Here is a 15,098-nt window from a genome sequence, read left to right as displayed (position 1 = left end):
TTAGGTACACACGTGACACACAGACATACATACAGGCACAACACTCATATACATTAAAAATAAATCTAAAAAAGTAAAAATTCTAGAGGACTGTCAAGCATGGTAGTACATGCCTCCAGCTCAGAGGGCTGCCACAGCAGGATCTGGAGCTCTCCGCCTTCCCTGGCATCCAGCAAGCCCAGCTCAACCAAACTTCCCTGGCATCCAGCAAGCCCAGCTCAACCAAACTTCCCTGGCATCCAGCAAGCCCAGCTCAACCAAACTTCCTCGTTAACACAAGCTCTCGTCCTACACCATTAGTAGACCTTACCATAAATGACTGTGTTTTTTCTTTTTTGGGTTCGGTTAAGACAAGCTAGCTTCCAACTCATTATACAGTTGAGAATAACCTTAAAGTTTCTGATCCTTCTGCCTCCAACATGAGGTGCTGGAGACTGAGCCCAGGGCCCATGCTAGCAAGGTAAGCACTCTACCAACTGAGCTGTAGCTCTAGTCACCCCCCACCCCCTTCAAACAAGGAAATGAACCCTGAGTTTAACAATAGCAAGTGTTGCCGGGCAGTGGTGGTACATGCCTTTAATCCCAGCACTTGGGAGGCAGAGGCAGGCTGATTTCTGAGTTCGAGGCCAGCCTGGTCTGCAGAGTGAGTTCCAGGACAGCCAGGGCTATACAGAGAAACCCTGTCTCAAAAAAACCAAAAAAACCAAAAAAAAAAAAAAAAAAAAAAAACCCACAATAGCAAGTGTCTAAATGCCAAGCAACATGCTGCTCAAAGTGATGGATGTGTGCACTGACCAAGATAAATGTAAACTGTTTTAGGATGCTAACGCTAGGATGCTTTAATGTAAACAAAGCACCACAAACACCCCATCATTCCACATCAAGGCTTGCAATAGCATACACAGATGGCTTTACAGCAAAGCATGGTTGCACATGCCCACATTCCCAGCACTCAGGAGACCAGCCTAGCTTGTATGGTGAGTTTTAAGATCTACCTTGTGAGATCTTAACTCACAAACAAAACAAACCACAAACAAGGAAAGTTAATGGTTGTTAGGGAAAACTGTCCAAAATAAAATGTACGCTACCTTTCTCATATATTTGCTATTTTTCTTAGACATTTATTTATTTTAAGTATATGAGTGCTCTCATGTACATGCATATCTGCATGTGGCCCTGCATGCCAGAAGAAGGCATCAGATCCCAGTATAGATGGTTGTGAGCCATCATGTGGTTGCTGGGAACTGAACCCACAGGACCTCTGGAAGCGCAGCCAGCGCTCTTCACTGCTGAGCCATCTATCCAGACCCATCTTTGTTGTTTTTAACAAAATCCCAATGAAGGCTCAGGAGCCAGATGCTGGGGTGAAAGCCTGCTAGCTCAGAGGCAGAGAAAGCACCCAGATGACCTTACTCTTCAGGAAAAAGCTCTCTTTCTCCATGGACTCCTTAAACTGAATGTCCCTCCCTTCTACTTCCTGTATGTCTCTGTCCCCCTGACTTCCTTACTGTTTTTTTCTTATATTCATTCCCCATCAACTGGTTGCTTGCTGGCCTCTTGACCTGTGGTTGACTTTACTAATCCTGTTTACAACAAACAGAAAGCTCCTGGGTTAAAGGTGTGTGCTAAGGCTGAGCCACATCCCAGCTAGAGACAGGGTTTTCCAGTAAATAGCACAATCTTGGGGTTCACAGTGCAACACACTTCCCAAGCTTGTATATAAAATCAAAGGGGGAGGGGTAGCTTCAATAGCTACCTGTCTGCATGTGCAGCGTTGATCTGTCTGAGTATTTGTCCATGTGTTCCTGGTGCCCAAGGAAGAAAGAAGGGGGAACAGGATCCCCTGGAACTGGAGCTCTCGAGAGTGGAGCTGCTGGTAGGTGCTGAAAACCGAACCTAGGTCTTCTAGAACAGACACTGCTGTTAATTGCTAAGCTACCTTTCCAGCCCATGGCTGACATTTCTAAAAGCAAGTTATGGAGCAGTGCCTTCTATCTGAAAACACTGTCTTCTTTGCTTCTGTTGAGACAGTTTCATCATGTATCCCAGACTGACTTTAAACTCACAGTCCTCCTGTCTCAGTCTTCCGGGTGCAAAGGTATAGGTGTGCCTAAAAAGGTAACATTTAAAAAGCTTCAAAAACAGATTTGGAAAAGTAGTAACTATGTAAGCAACCACCCTCCTATATCCACACAATGGATTTTTATCCTGCCATAAAAAGGAATGGCATACATGCATAAAGATAAACCTTGAAATGATTACTCAAAACTACTAAACTGCACATTTGGAAGAGGGTACCATCAGGTGTCCTTACTGGTCTCCATGTTAGTTTTTAAGACAAAGTCTCTCACTGAACCTGGAACCCACCTATCAGGCTAGCCTGGCTGGACAGGCAAGCCCCTAGGGCTCTGTCTCCAGGTCCACATCTAGCGTTTTACACGGGTGCTGGGGTCCTAACTCGGGTCCTCATGACAAGCACTTTATCAGATCTCTATCAGTATTTCGTGAGCAACTGGAATAAATTTTTTACTGCTGGTCTGTAAATTATATGAACACCAGTTTTCATCATGATTAGCGACATGCTATCACTTCTTTTAAAGTCTGTGAATGGTCAATGCATACTGTTATCAAATCAAGTTCAACCTTGAGCTTTCTCTCTCTAGGAAGGAACAATCTTTACAGACCTCCTTCCCAAGGCTAATATGACCATTAAAAAAAAATCAGACTTGAAAAGTAATGTTCAGGAAAAGGTAACATTTAAATACTCGTAATAGGAGGAGACAAAAGGTGACTTCATATGAGTTACTCCAAAGGTGTTTTTAGATGTCTTATGTTTCCACACTAGTCTGCAAGTCTGTCTGTGTGTCACAGAAGGCACCGGGTCTCCTGGAACCAGAGTCACAGTTGTGAGCTGTCATGTGGGTTTTGGGAATAGACCCAGGTCCCCTCTGCAAGAGCAACAAGCACTCCTAACTGCTGAGCGTCCTCAGTCACTTTAACAACCTAGACGTTTACTACCACATTTACGTAAGAATGGAAAAGAAAATCACTTCAAAACAACTAAAAATTCCTCGGTAACACAGATGACAATTTTTGTAATTCTGATACTATTCTCTTTCCGGCCCTTTGGCCGAATTTACCAAGTCTGTCATAGCGGCTCAGCGATGGGCTGTCTATCTAGTCTGTTTGATATCTGGCACTGCAAAGCCAACCAGGACCAATACTACCTAAAACAATCGACAAAAACCTAAGGGAAAATTTACTGGAAGATGTTCAAATTAGAACAAAAGTTATATGCTGCATATAAAACCATTCAATGAGCCGGGCGGTGGTGGTGCATGCCTTTAATCCCAGCACTTGGGAGGCAGAGGCAGGCGGATTTCTGAGTTCGAGGCCAGCCTGGTCTACAGAGTGAGTTCCAGGATAGCCAAGGCTACACAGAGAAACTCTGTCTCGAAAAACCAAAAAAAAAAAAAAAAAAAAAAAAAAACCAAAAACCATTCAATGAAAACAAGTAAATATTTTTATCTACCTATAAAAGAGTAGGTTTTTTCCCTACATAGGCATATTTTTTCGTATCACATATAAAGTCAAGAAATTACCCAATTTAACAATGTCCACTTTCTGGTCACTAGTTTATGATATTCTCTTGCTGTTTAATTTCTTTGCCTGTTAGTTTAAGGACAGAGTGTTCAGACGGACTGAAAACCAATGACTGTTTAGTCAGTAGACTGGATCTTAACTTCAAACTCCACTATAACCACATCACTCTTTGGAACAGTCAGAAACATTTTCTACATCTCTTTATCAATGGACCACCTAGGCTGCCATTAACCCTGTTCAAATAAAAGTTTTTAAAATAACTTTACCACCATGGCACAGTGTCACATACTTGAAATCTGAGTGCTGAGGGAAGCAGGGGCAGATGGGACTTCAAAAGTTTGAGATTAATCTGTCAGCCATGGCGAGGCCAGCCAGAACTTTGTAGTGAGACCCTGACCCAAATAAAAACTGAAATAAGATGAACATACCAGTTAGGGCTTTCTGTTTGTGTGCCTCTTTTGTTTTTGTTTCTTGAGACAGGGTTTCACTGTGTCGCGCTGGCTGTCCTGGAACTTGCTATGTAGTCAGGATATTTAGCAGTTAAAACTACCTTTTCTTTTTCTTTTTGGAGACAAGGTGTTTTGCGTGTAGCCTGGGCTACCTTGGAACCCACTAAGCAGATGGAGCTGACCTCTATTCAGAGCTCTCCCGCCTCTGCCTCTGAAGTGCTGACATTAAAGAAACACGCACCACGATCTGCTAAAACCACTTTTAGTTTTTAAAGAGTTGCATCTACCACAGAGAATAATCAATTATCTCAATTCACAAGTTCTATTTCTACGATCTGATCTTCAGCAACATAATTTTGCTTCACAAGTCAAAAACATGCTCTTTCACATTGTGAAGTAAAACCTAAACTGTCTGCTTATACCAAGGCTTCAAAGCCAGAGTCATGAGACATACCCGTCAGTTCATTGGAGAGTTAATACCTATCTCTTATGGTCTTTGTTGTGAGCCTAGCTTTTAATGGCTGAGCCATCTTTCTTCAGCCCTAGAATTTGCACATATTTCTACACAGGCCCCAGCTTTTCTGATTAAAGACTAAATAGGTATCTGTCAACACAGACAGTAGCCTAACCCCTACATCCCAAGTCACCCTCCCTCACCCCATGGGTCACCATTACAAATGGTCTTCAGTTAGAGAATAAAATCTTAACAGGTCAAATCTTTTTTTTTTAAGTTTTCCCAAGACGAGAGATAAATATAGTTCTAGTCACAGAATGTCCTGGACAGGGCCAGACAGGCAGTGCGGCCGACACACCATCTTTAAAAGCTGTTGTGCACACAACACTGCCATTGCAGGAAGCAGTCCCAGAAGCATATTATGCTCAAAGGAGCCAGATCACAATTAGCTTTGAAGCTGGATGCTAACAGAGCCTGTGGTCTCAGAAGGCAGGCCTCACGGTTCTAGGCCAACAATTCTACAGTGACATAAATTCACTTCCGAAGCCTGACATGTCTTTTGTGCAGGAACTCTGGCAGTCATTCACCATCTGACACCAATGAGGTTTGCTGCCACGAACCCAGGACAGGGCTGACCACAACCACTCTCACCTGATTTCAGCTGCCTCAGCTGCCAAGCTACATCAGAATAGGAATTTAATGTCTGGGGGAAAACCATCTCCTTATAATGTTGTTTTCTATAGAGTGGTATGACAAACAAAATCTGAAAGTCACATCACTAAAACATTGGGAGGGCTAAGCCTGTGGAACATGCCTTTAATCCCAGACCCAGGAGGCAGAGGCAGTCTGAGGTCAACCTGATCTACAAAGTTCCAGGGAGCTAAGACAACACAGTGAGGCTTTTTTTTTTTTTTTTTTTTTTTTTTTTTTTTTTTAAAAAAGGTAAATAGTAACTCTGTTAGCCCGAGAAATGGCTCAGCATCGAAAGGTGCTTGATGCTCAAACCTGAAGACTAAATGAGGTCCTCAGAGCCCACATAAAAGTGGCAATGTCCACAAGCTGTTTTTGACCTCCCTATGTGCACTCACAAACACATCATACATCATGCATGTACACAGGTGAATATGCTCGAACACATACATATGCACGAGCACACACATACAAATAAATTAAAAACAAAACCTTTAAGAAACTAGTTAAAAGGAATGAATAGCAGATGGCTTGTGTAACGCTTGTCTCTGTGTTCCAGCCTTCCTACTAGGCTTTCTTGTTAGGAAGGGCAGAGTGTTTACAAGGCCAAGTGGGAAGTAAGGCTGTCCACTTTACAGCATTGCTGTAAACCTGGTGACGCGTGTGTGAAGATAGGAAAGACACAGAATCACCAGAAGTCTCCCTAAAGCAAAGGTGACTCCCGAAACAAGACTTCCTTTCTCACTTAACATTCACCAAGCGCTTGCTTCCTGTCGGGATTGTATGTGAGTAGCTCTTGATATTTCCCACCCAGAACACTGTTAAGCATCACCCCTGTCTCACAGACAAGCATCAGCTGTGCAGAGCCTGGCAGCTAGCCCGCTGTGGAGCAGCAGTGAATTCTGATTGGCTGAACTTAAACAGGGGGATGGTGATGGCTCAGCAGTTAAGAACCTACACTATTCTTACAGGTGACCAGCCCCCACATCAGGTGGCTCTGACTTCCTCAGGTTTCAACTCTAAGCACACAGACACACAATAAAAAATGGATAATATGGGCTGGAGAGATGGCTAAGTGATTAAGAGCATTGACTGCTCTTCCAAAGGTCCTGCGTTCAATTCCTAGCAACCACATGGTGGCTCACAACCATCTGTACTGTGATGCCCTCTTCTGGTGTGTGTCTGAAGACAGCTTCAGTGTACTCATTAAAAAAAAAAAAAAAAAAAAAAAAAAAAGTAAAAAATGACTAAAGCTTTAAACCTATTATAAAATGGGACGAGACCACCAGGTGGAAGAAAACATAGGAACACATGTGCACACAGACATGTACCCACGAAGGCACACCAGAGTCATGAACTGAAGCCAACTATTTCTCCCACTGGCAATTCCATCCTACAGGCTAGAGGACAAGTGGAGGGTGATACTCTGAATTGAAGAAGATTTGGAAAGTAAAGAGAACCACAGCCTAAGACGTAAGCTGAAAAACACTGTATGTTGCTACTAACTGGTAATCCAGTTTATTTAGAAGCCGAGTTTTAAAAAAAAAAAAATCTTTAAAAGACTCATAAATCTTCCTAAGAATTTAAGACTCGAGTGTGATACTTCACAGCCGTGGCACAACCTTCTTTAGGAGTGTATCCTAAAATTATTAGGAAGTCAAACGGAAACACTAAACGCATTCAGCCACCTCTCGGTGTGTACCTTCAGGTTTGGATGCCAAATCACAGTAAGGCTGACTGAGTCAATGCCCACACTGGACAGGCCAGTGGTGCTCCAGCTTGAGGACAGCATCTAAAGGGTTACCTTTAAGACTTAACGAAATTACAAGGTAAGTAAAAGTTAACTGAGCCCATACACAAACAGTTTCTCTGAGGGAAACACCATTTTCTTCAGTTTTATTTGAAGAAAAACTCTCCTGTGCTAAGTAGTTATTCAACACATAAAGGCCTTGGTCAACTTGAAAACCACACCAAGGGCCATCACTCCCCACCCCCCAAGTAAGGAGTGCCTGTAAATCAGATGGACGAAATCCTTTGATAGTATCCTAACTTCTAGAAAAAAAAAATGTAGACTCTGACTTGAATATTTTACTCTTTCGCATGGCTCTTTAACATCAAGATACAAGGAAGCAACTTACTCCATAAGAGAGGGATGAAAAAAAAGACTTTAAATAAGGTGATATAAACTTAAAAAAACCAAACAAACCCAGTGATTAATAAACCAAGAGATACACATCTCCGAAAGCTGAGAAGACACGATCAAAAAAGGTTTGCTCAATCCATCACCTGCTAGCTATAGTGTGTGTGTGGCGGGGGAGGGGAATACACGGGGTAAAAATGGAAGTAACTTTCTGTAACGTGGCCGCTTATAAATAGCACCTATCCCAGTTCTGGTTGCCAGTAAACACGGTTTCCAAACTCAACACCTGCTGCCTTTCTTCCTGAAAAAGAAAATCACTCTCAAGAGCCACTCGGCCGCCAAGGCCAGCCTTCACCTGCCTCCACCAAACTCAGCCTGGGAGAAAGCCCTGCCTGCCATCACGCCCACTGGTCTGCAAACAAAAGCTCCATGCACTCCGCGGGTTACCGAAGGGCCCTGCGAACGACCCCACGCTCACCAAGTCTCGGTGTCAACGACTTTCAGGGCGGTTGTCCGTGGACCCGGGGGACTGCAGCAGCCTGGTTTTCGGGGGGTGGGGTGGGGTCCCGCATCCCGTCCCACACTCCAGGCGGGGCCGGGGCCCGTTTCCCCCGCGCGCGCCTCCGCGGCGGGCCGCCTACCTTCTCGCACAGCGTCCGCACTTGGTTCTCGTTCAGCTGCTTACACTCGTTCAGCTGCTCCACCCACTGGTCCAGCTCCTTGGTGAACGCCTTGTCGTCCATGGCGGCGAGCCGCGCGTCCCCGCCGCCTCCCCCGCCGCCGGCCCCCGGCGGGACCACCGAGCCGCGGAGCGCGCAGCCCGCGCCCCGCCCAAGCCCAGCGGGCAGCCGCGGGCCCCGGCCTCCGGGAGCGCCCGCCCCGCCCGGCCCCGGCCACGCGCCCGGGGCGCGGCGAAGGGCTCAGGGCTCGGAGCGCGGCGCGGTTCGGGGGAGGCTCCGGCCCGACGGCGCCCCCCCGCCCGCCCGCTGCCGCCGCCACCCGCAGGCCTCTCCGCGCTCTGGCCGCGGTCCTCTCGCTCTTTCTCTTCCCTCCCTCCGGGTTTCCGTCATCGCCCCGGCATTTCCGCCGGGAAAAGGCGAGTGGGCGGTGCCTCCGGGCTCGGCGCGCGAGGACGGGAGCAGCGCCCTCGCGCGGCTCGGCGGAGAAACGGTCCGAGGGGCCCGGGGCCAGCATCCTTCCCTTGGTGCTTCCTGCCCACCCTGCCCTCTGGGAAGCGGGCTCCCGCCTTGGACCTCTCTCCGCACAAGGAATTGGGAGGTTGTGATTTTTCCTCAATCTTTCATTAACCTAGAACATGCACTAAATATTTATTGAGTAAATTTCTACTCTTACTAGTAATTAGTTGCGAGGCCCTAAATTTCGGACCTTTTCTGTCTTCATCAGAAAGATAGCTTTTAACAAAGGATGTATTTATAGTTATGTCACATGTGTGCAGGTGCCTTGGGAGGACAGAATAGAGAGTATTGGATTCCCTGGAGCTGGAGTTGGTGGTTTATGGTGCTAGGAACCAAATTTAGGGCATCTTTAAGAGTAGTAAACATTCTTTGTTTTTCGGTTTTTCGACAAGGGGTTTTTCGGTGTAGTCCTAGCTGTTCTGGAACTCGCGGTGTAGACTGGGCTGGCCTCCAACTTAGAGATCGACCTGCCTCTGCTTCCCTAGTCCTGGGATTTAATGTGTGTGCCACCACCAACACGTTATATTTAACCTAACCTCAGCTAATCTCTTTAACCCATGAACTTATTTTTAAAATTATCTGGGGCCATTCCAGCTTAAACATTCGTTGTTGGGACTACTATGATACCATGGCTATAGTTAATGATCTTTATATAACAGGGGCTAGATACTGAGACCTTGTAAAGCTGTGTTAACCGACCTTATTTCCTCGGTCTGAAATATGTTCGCTGCTGTTCTCAAGTGTTCAACAGCATCCTGCATCAGAAGGGATGGGTTCCTGAGTTGGTTTTGTCAATTTCTTAGCGTGGAGCAACCCCCAAACTGCCTCTAGCTGCAGATTTGTCATCAGTTGAAATAAATAAACACAAACTCTGTTAGTTGTGTCGAGTACATAGAATTTCTATTTAATATTATTTGTGAAGTGGGTTCTCTCTAGCTTTACGTGGGCTCTGGGCGTCATACTCAGGTTGCAAGACTTGTAGGCAAGTACCCTGCTTCCCAACCATCACTGCAGTCCTTGCACAGAATAAATAAGGTGTCTTTTATTCCATGCTGGCTACTTGCTCTGTAGTTGAGGATGATTTTGAACTCCTAATCCTCCTGTCTCCACCTCCCAAATTCTGGGATTACAGGCACCTGCTACCTACCACACCTCTCTCGATGATGTGGGAAAAGCAGCTGCTCAGTAGTACAGCAACACATTACTTTCCTTATTCCTTTTAGAATAAGAAATCAGAATGTGTCAAAAGGACATCATCTGAACTGAACTCTATATTTTCTCCCCCTTGAAGTAGCCTGAAAAAAGGGAAAAGAAGGAACGGGGAAGAGAGAAAGGGCGGGGGTGGGGGGAGAGTGGAAGAGGTAGAAGGAGAGCCATCTCTGAGGAGGTTAGATCTCACAAGAAGGATTGCCTAATTCCGAAAAGCTCAGAATGAAATGAGAACTGTTTCCTTGAGATCAGAAAAGTGACCTGAGAAGAAATGGAAAAGAGATGGAGGTTAGGGAAGGAGCTCTTTGACTCTAAGTCAGGGGTTTTGAGTTGGCTTTATAAGTCGTGAGTGAATGCTGCCAGTACGGAGGGAAGACTGAAGGGTTTTAAGTAATGCTGTAGAGGAGGTAGGAATACCGTGCCCCACAGTTGCCACCCCAAGACAGCTCTCACTGTGTGCCACAAGCTGTACTGGAGTCTGTAGTGTCCTGTCTCAGCTTTGGGAGTGTTGCGATTACCAGCATGCCCTCCACACCCATGCCTGCCTTGTGAGGTGTGGCTATTGCTAGGGAACTCAGAGTTCCCTTTAGTGGGTTCTTTGTCTTATTAATGAAAGAATTTGTAAACACAAGAAAGCACAAGGGCCTGTTTGTCAGTTTGAGAGCACAACAGGCAGGAGGTGGGCTTCAGATCTTGGCAATTTTGACCAAGGAGATGAAGAGGAAGAAAGAAAATCCAGCCTTTTGGGGTAAGGCCTAAGAAAGCAGGTGTGTAGGAGTAGAGAGTGTAAAAGGATGTTCCGAGGGTAGGGAAGAAGATATGGTCTGTTAACAAAAAGAAGGGAAAGCTTTCCCAAGAACTGATGATCAGTAGGTTCCAAAGAAACTGCCAAAGGCTCTGGGCCTTAGGGTTCATGGCCTTGTACAAATAATTAGCATAGCATCCTCTGCTCTCCTGGCTGCCCTCACTTGAGCTGAAGTGCCTCTCTTGCCTCACAGTGTTGGCACATGGCATTTAGGAAACCAAGACATCAATTTTTAGAGAACTTTCTACATTCTACGAGTTCCAATAGACCCATACAGTAAATACTACCTCTACCTGACAGATGAGGAAAGACACAGGTACAAGCATGGGATGTGGTATGGCATTGTCAGGGTCCATGAGTCACCAAGGAATGACAGTCTGACTCAAACAGCATGTAAATGGAAAGAGTGTTTTATTTTACAGAAGTCCAGCATGCTGGGGTCTCCCATTACCAAGATAGAGGGACAACCAAGTGAGCCATTACTGGGGCACAGGGGCTGGAAACTTGTTGAGGAAGTAGCTGAGGAAGTCTGGAAACTGCTGCTGCATTGTCCTTGCCTCAGGCCAGGTGGTGGGGCAGGTTCTGAGGCCTAGACTTAGCTGGACTTGTCTAGTTCTGAACTGCCAATTTGAACCCTGTCATGGAGTCAGCCTAGCCTTCTCAGTGTGGGGCTAATAGCAGGAGCATTGTGTTTGATCCCCAAAACAACACACATACCCCACATTCATATATCTGACAAGGATTGATAACATTGTGTGTGTGTGTGTGTGTGTGTGTGTGTGTGTGTGTGTGTGTATAATGAACTAAACAAAGCTAACTAAACAATTCTATCAAAAATAGGCAAATAGGGGCTGGAGAGATGGCTCAGTGGTTAAGGGCACTGGCTGCTCTTCCAGAGGTCCTGAGATCAATTCCCAGCAACCACATGGTGGCTCACAACCATCTGTAATGGGATCTGACACCCTCTTCTGGTGTGTCTGAAGAAAGTGACAGTGTACTCACATAACATAAATCTTTTAAAAAATGGGCAAATGGTATGAACATGACATTAGTCAAGCTAATGACTAGATAGTAATTTAAATGAGTATAAATGGCCAACAAATGATAACAACACAGTATTTTTCACTTCCTTAGACTTACAGATTGCTTTATGTTTCTAGTATTTCATACTGTATTATTTGGTCTTATTAATTAAAACTTTATTATAAAGAACTTATACATACAAAAATTATGTGTTTAATCCCAGGCTTTGGGAGACAGAGACAGGTAGTTCTCTGAATTCAAGACCCCAGCCTGGTCTACAGAGACAGTTGCAGGACAGCCAGGGCTACACAGAGAAATCCTATTTTGGAAAAAACAAAACAAAAAAAGAAAACATAAAGGGAAAATGATATGAAAGACATCAATGCAATTAATGAATAGACAGTAATTAAAATGAGTGCAAGTGGCCAACAAATTATAACACCTTACATTGTTTTTCATTTCCTTAGATTTACAGACTGCTTTATGTTTTTAGTTTTTCACACACTGTATTATTTTATCTTATTAAATCTTTATTGTAAGACCTTGCAAATACAAAAAAAAACAAAAACAAAAACAAAAACAAAAACAAAAAACAAAACCATGCTGTGAGGTTTTCCAGACGAAGTTTATTCATCTCAAGGAACCTCCACACAGTTAAAACAGCCACCGGGCATTGTGGTGCATGCCTTTAGTGCCAGCACTCAGGAGGCAGAGGCAGTGGAATCTCTGAGAATTTGAGGCCAGCCTGGTCTACAAAGCATGTATCCCTTAAAAATTCAAAATAAAAAAGCATATTACATACTTCCAACATCATATCATGCAGGATATATACTACTATTCCAAAATGTCATGGTAAGGAATTACTGGACCAAAGCAATACCAAAAGCCTACTAACAATGTCACTCTCTGGGACAAGCATGTTCAAATCACAAAGAAGATACAAGACAATGTAAAGATTTTCTATGCTATTGAATTGACAAAATCCATACTGTGAAATGGCTATATTACCAAGGTGATCTACAGATCCAACATAATACCCATCAAAACTATGAAATTCTTCATAGAGCTGGAAAAAAGTCCAAAAGTTCATGTGGAAACAAAAAAGATCACAGAAATAATATTGCTGTAAATATCATAGTACTTGGCTTGAAATTATATTACAGGTCTGTACTAACAATGACAGTATAGTACTGGCACAGAAACAGACACATAGAACAATGGACTTGAATAGAGGACACAGAAATAAACATACACAGGTATGAGAATTGTCTCAATTATTATTGATGTACAGGGCTCACTGTACATGGCAGGTGGTCCTAGGTTGTAATAAGAAAGTTAGTGGAGCATGGGTTTGTGAGTGAGTCAGCCAGTAAGCATGGTGCTTGCTGCAAGGTCTTGCTTGAGTTCTTTCCCTGATTTCCCTCAATGGTGTATCATGAAACTGTAAGCCAAATCTTCCCCCAAATTGATTTTGGTCACAGTGTTTTTATTACTGCAATGGAATGAAGCTACAACAATTGTCCACCATAACTATAGAAATATATATATATATATCTTCTGTATTGCAGAAGATACCACTCACTTTGGACATAGAGAAATCAGACCTGAAAACTCTCCAGGCTAGTAGCGCTGGAAGGCACAATGTAAGTTAGTGGGGGAAGAAAAGACATTAATGGTCTTATCCATCACTGGACTCTGTATCCTACCGTAACATTTTTTTTTGGCAAGGTGCACACACCCAGCAGTGCAATAGTGGTGTGATGGCTAGAGATAACTCCTTTCTCATATAAGGCCTGTGGTAATAAATCTTGTAAAAAGCTAATGGCTGGGGAGGTCATACACCTTAGAGGGGAACCTACTATTGTTTGCTAAATGGTCATGCCATTAAACTGCCTTTTAAATGCTTTATACCCAATTATACCCAATGTTTATACACATAAATTTGGATAACATTAATATTAATAAGGTGTTTAGGAATGCATCTGCACAACCGGTGTCGGTGTGTGTGAACCCCCCATTTTTCTTTATGTTATCCAACTTTCAAAATAATTCTGATATCTTGGATTGTAAGAATGTTGCATGCCTTTTGGCACAATGCTGGAATGGATCTCTAGACCTAGCCTTTGTTGTGCACGTGCCTACCTTTGTGCCCATCCCAGTACATCATTATTGAGACATAAAAGAGACTTTGACATTACTGCAGCCATTATCACTGCTATTACCATCTCTGCAGCTACAGCTGTGACAGCTGACACAGGCATGGTTAATAAAGTTACAGCAGCTACTGTTGTTAATCAAATTTCAGAAAAGACCTCTGAGGCTTTGACCATTTTTACAGAAAGTGGATGCATATCAGGCATCCTGTTGGTCAATCAGAGAGTTGATTTGCTCCAAGCCCATGTGGAGCAGCTCACGGATGTGGTTCAAATGAGCTGCGTGTCAGCAACCCCACATCTAGGTATTACACCTCTGAGATTTGCGAATGATACATTTATTCAAAGCCATAATCTTTCTGCTTATTTAAAAGGGAATTGGACTGGGGAGTTGGACCAGGTGCAGCAGCAATTGCAGATCCGGATCTTGAGCCTTGATGGAGCGCAGATGGACCCTGTTTCCCTTGGCAATTTTACTTCTTGAATTTCTTCTGCCTTTTCCTTCTTTCTTAAAGGGTGGGGATAGGCCTGTTTGGTGCAGCCCTATGTTGTGGATTAGTGTTCATGATGGTTGGTCTGTAAGCTCAGAGCCCAACAAAAATGTGACAAGGTCGCTATTGCCCAAGCACTCGTAGCCTTGAGCAAGCATCTCCCCCTGAAATTTGGCTATCTAGGCTAAGAAAGTAGCCGATGACTGAGACCCTCAGTCGATGCACCCCAAGGGTTCAGCCCATTGCACTGGGTCGATGAGAGGTCTAAGTCTAGCCAGCCCTTGCCTGAATAACTGTGGTACCTGAATATCTAGAGGTGTTTGCGAGTGGGTACTCGACAGGGAATGTTCCACGAGTGTGGATAGATTTCCTGAAAGTATGCCTGATTGCACAAAGGTTTGATGCCAAGAAACCTCCCCTGGTGGCGCCCCAGGGTGGAGGCCCCCCTTTTCCCGTCAAAAGGCATCGAGATGGGTATGGGAAGTAAACCCATTACAATATCTCATTTTGCACAGGGGATCAGGCCTCTGCTTTCCTTCACTGAGTTGGTGCCACGCTTGATAGGCAAAAGGCTGTTCCATATTAATAATTTAAACAGGGGGAGATGTAGGAAGCCACGGTTAGTGGTGATACATTCTGCCATTCCAAGATGGCGCGGGCATCCTGTCCTCCCACTAGTAAACAACTGACTGTGCAGGTGCAAAAGGCAAAAAGCGCGCCAAAAGTCACTGCCCATCCCGGGGCGTATTATGGGTAATGAGTGAACAGCCAATCAGAAGTGAACACGTCACTCTAGGGTGTATTTAAGCAGTGCCTTTTCCAGTCTTTCTGTCTTTTCCGCTTCTGCTTACACAAGAAGTAAAGCCTCGTTGTGGTAACCACCCG

General features: G+C 44.5%; 2 protein-coding genes across 2 annotated transcripts in view; one reads left to right on the top strand and one right to left on the bottom strand.

Annotated features, from left to right (window-relative positions):
- The window catches only part of Ppp2cb (protein phosphatase 2 catalytic subunit beta), a 20,350-nt gene extending 12,187 nt beyond the window's left edge, over positions 1 to 8,163 (bottom strand). Inside the window, exon 1 of the mRNA XM_034520438.2 lies at positions 7,978 to 8,163. Within this exon, the coding sequence (XP_034376329.1) occupies positions 7,978 to 8,079 (102 nt within the window). The 5' untranslated portion in view covers positions 8,080 to 8,163. The remainder of the gene's footprint in view (positions 1 to 7,977) is intronic.
- Positions 8,078 to 15,098, top strand: LOC143434634 (uncharacterized). The gene is made up of 3 exons (XM_076913790.1): positions 8,078 to 8,614; positions 13,138 to 13,212; positions 14,097 to 15,098. The coding sequence occupies exons 1-3, from the start codon at positions 8,078 to 8,080 to the stop codon at positions 14,151 to 14,153; spliced, it is 669 nt and encodes a 222-aa protein (XP_076769905.1). The 3' UTR covers positions 14,154 to 15,098.

This window comes from Arvicanthis niloticus, chromosome 16, assembly GCF_011762505.2.
Source record: "Arvicanthis niloticus isolate mArvNil1 chromosome 16, mArvNil1.pat.X, whole genome shotgun sequence".
Taxonomy (NCBI): domain Eukaryota; kingdom Metazoa; phylum Chordata; class Mammalia; order Rodentia; family Muridae; genus Arvicanthis; species Arvicanthis niloticus.
This window is presented reverse-complemented; position numbering and strand designations above follow the sequence as displayed.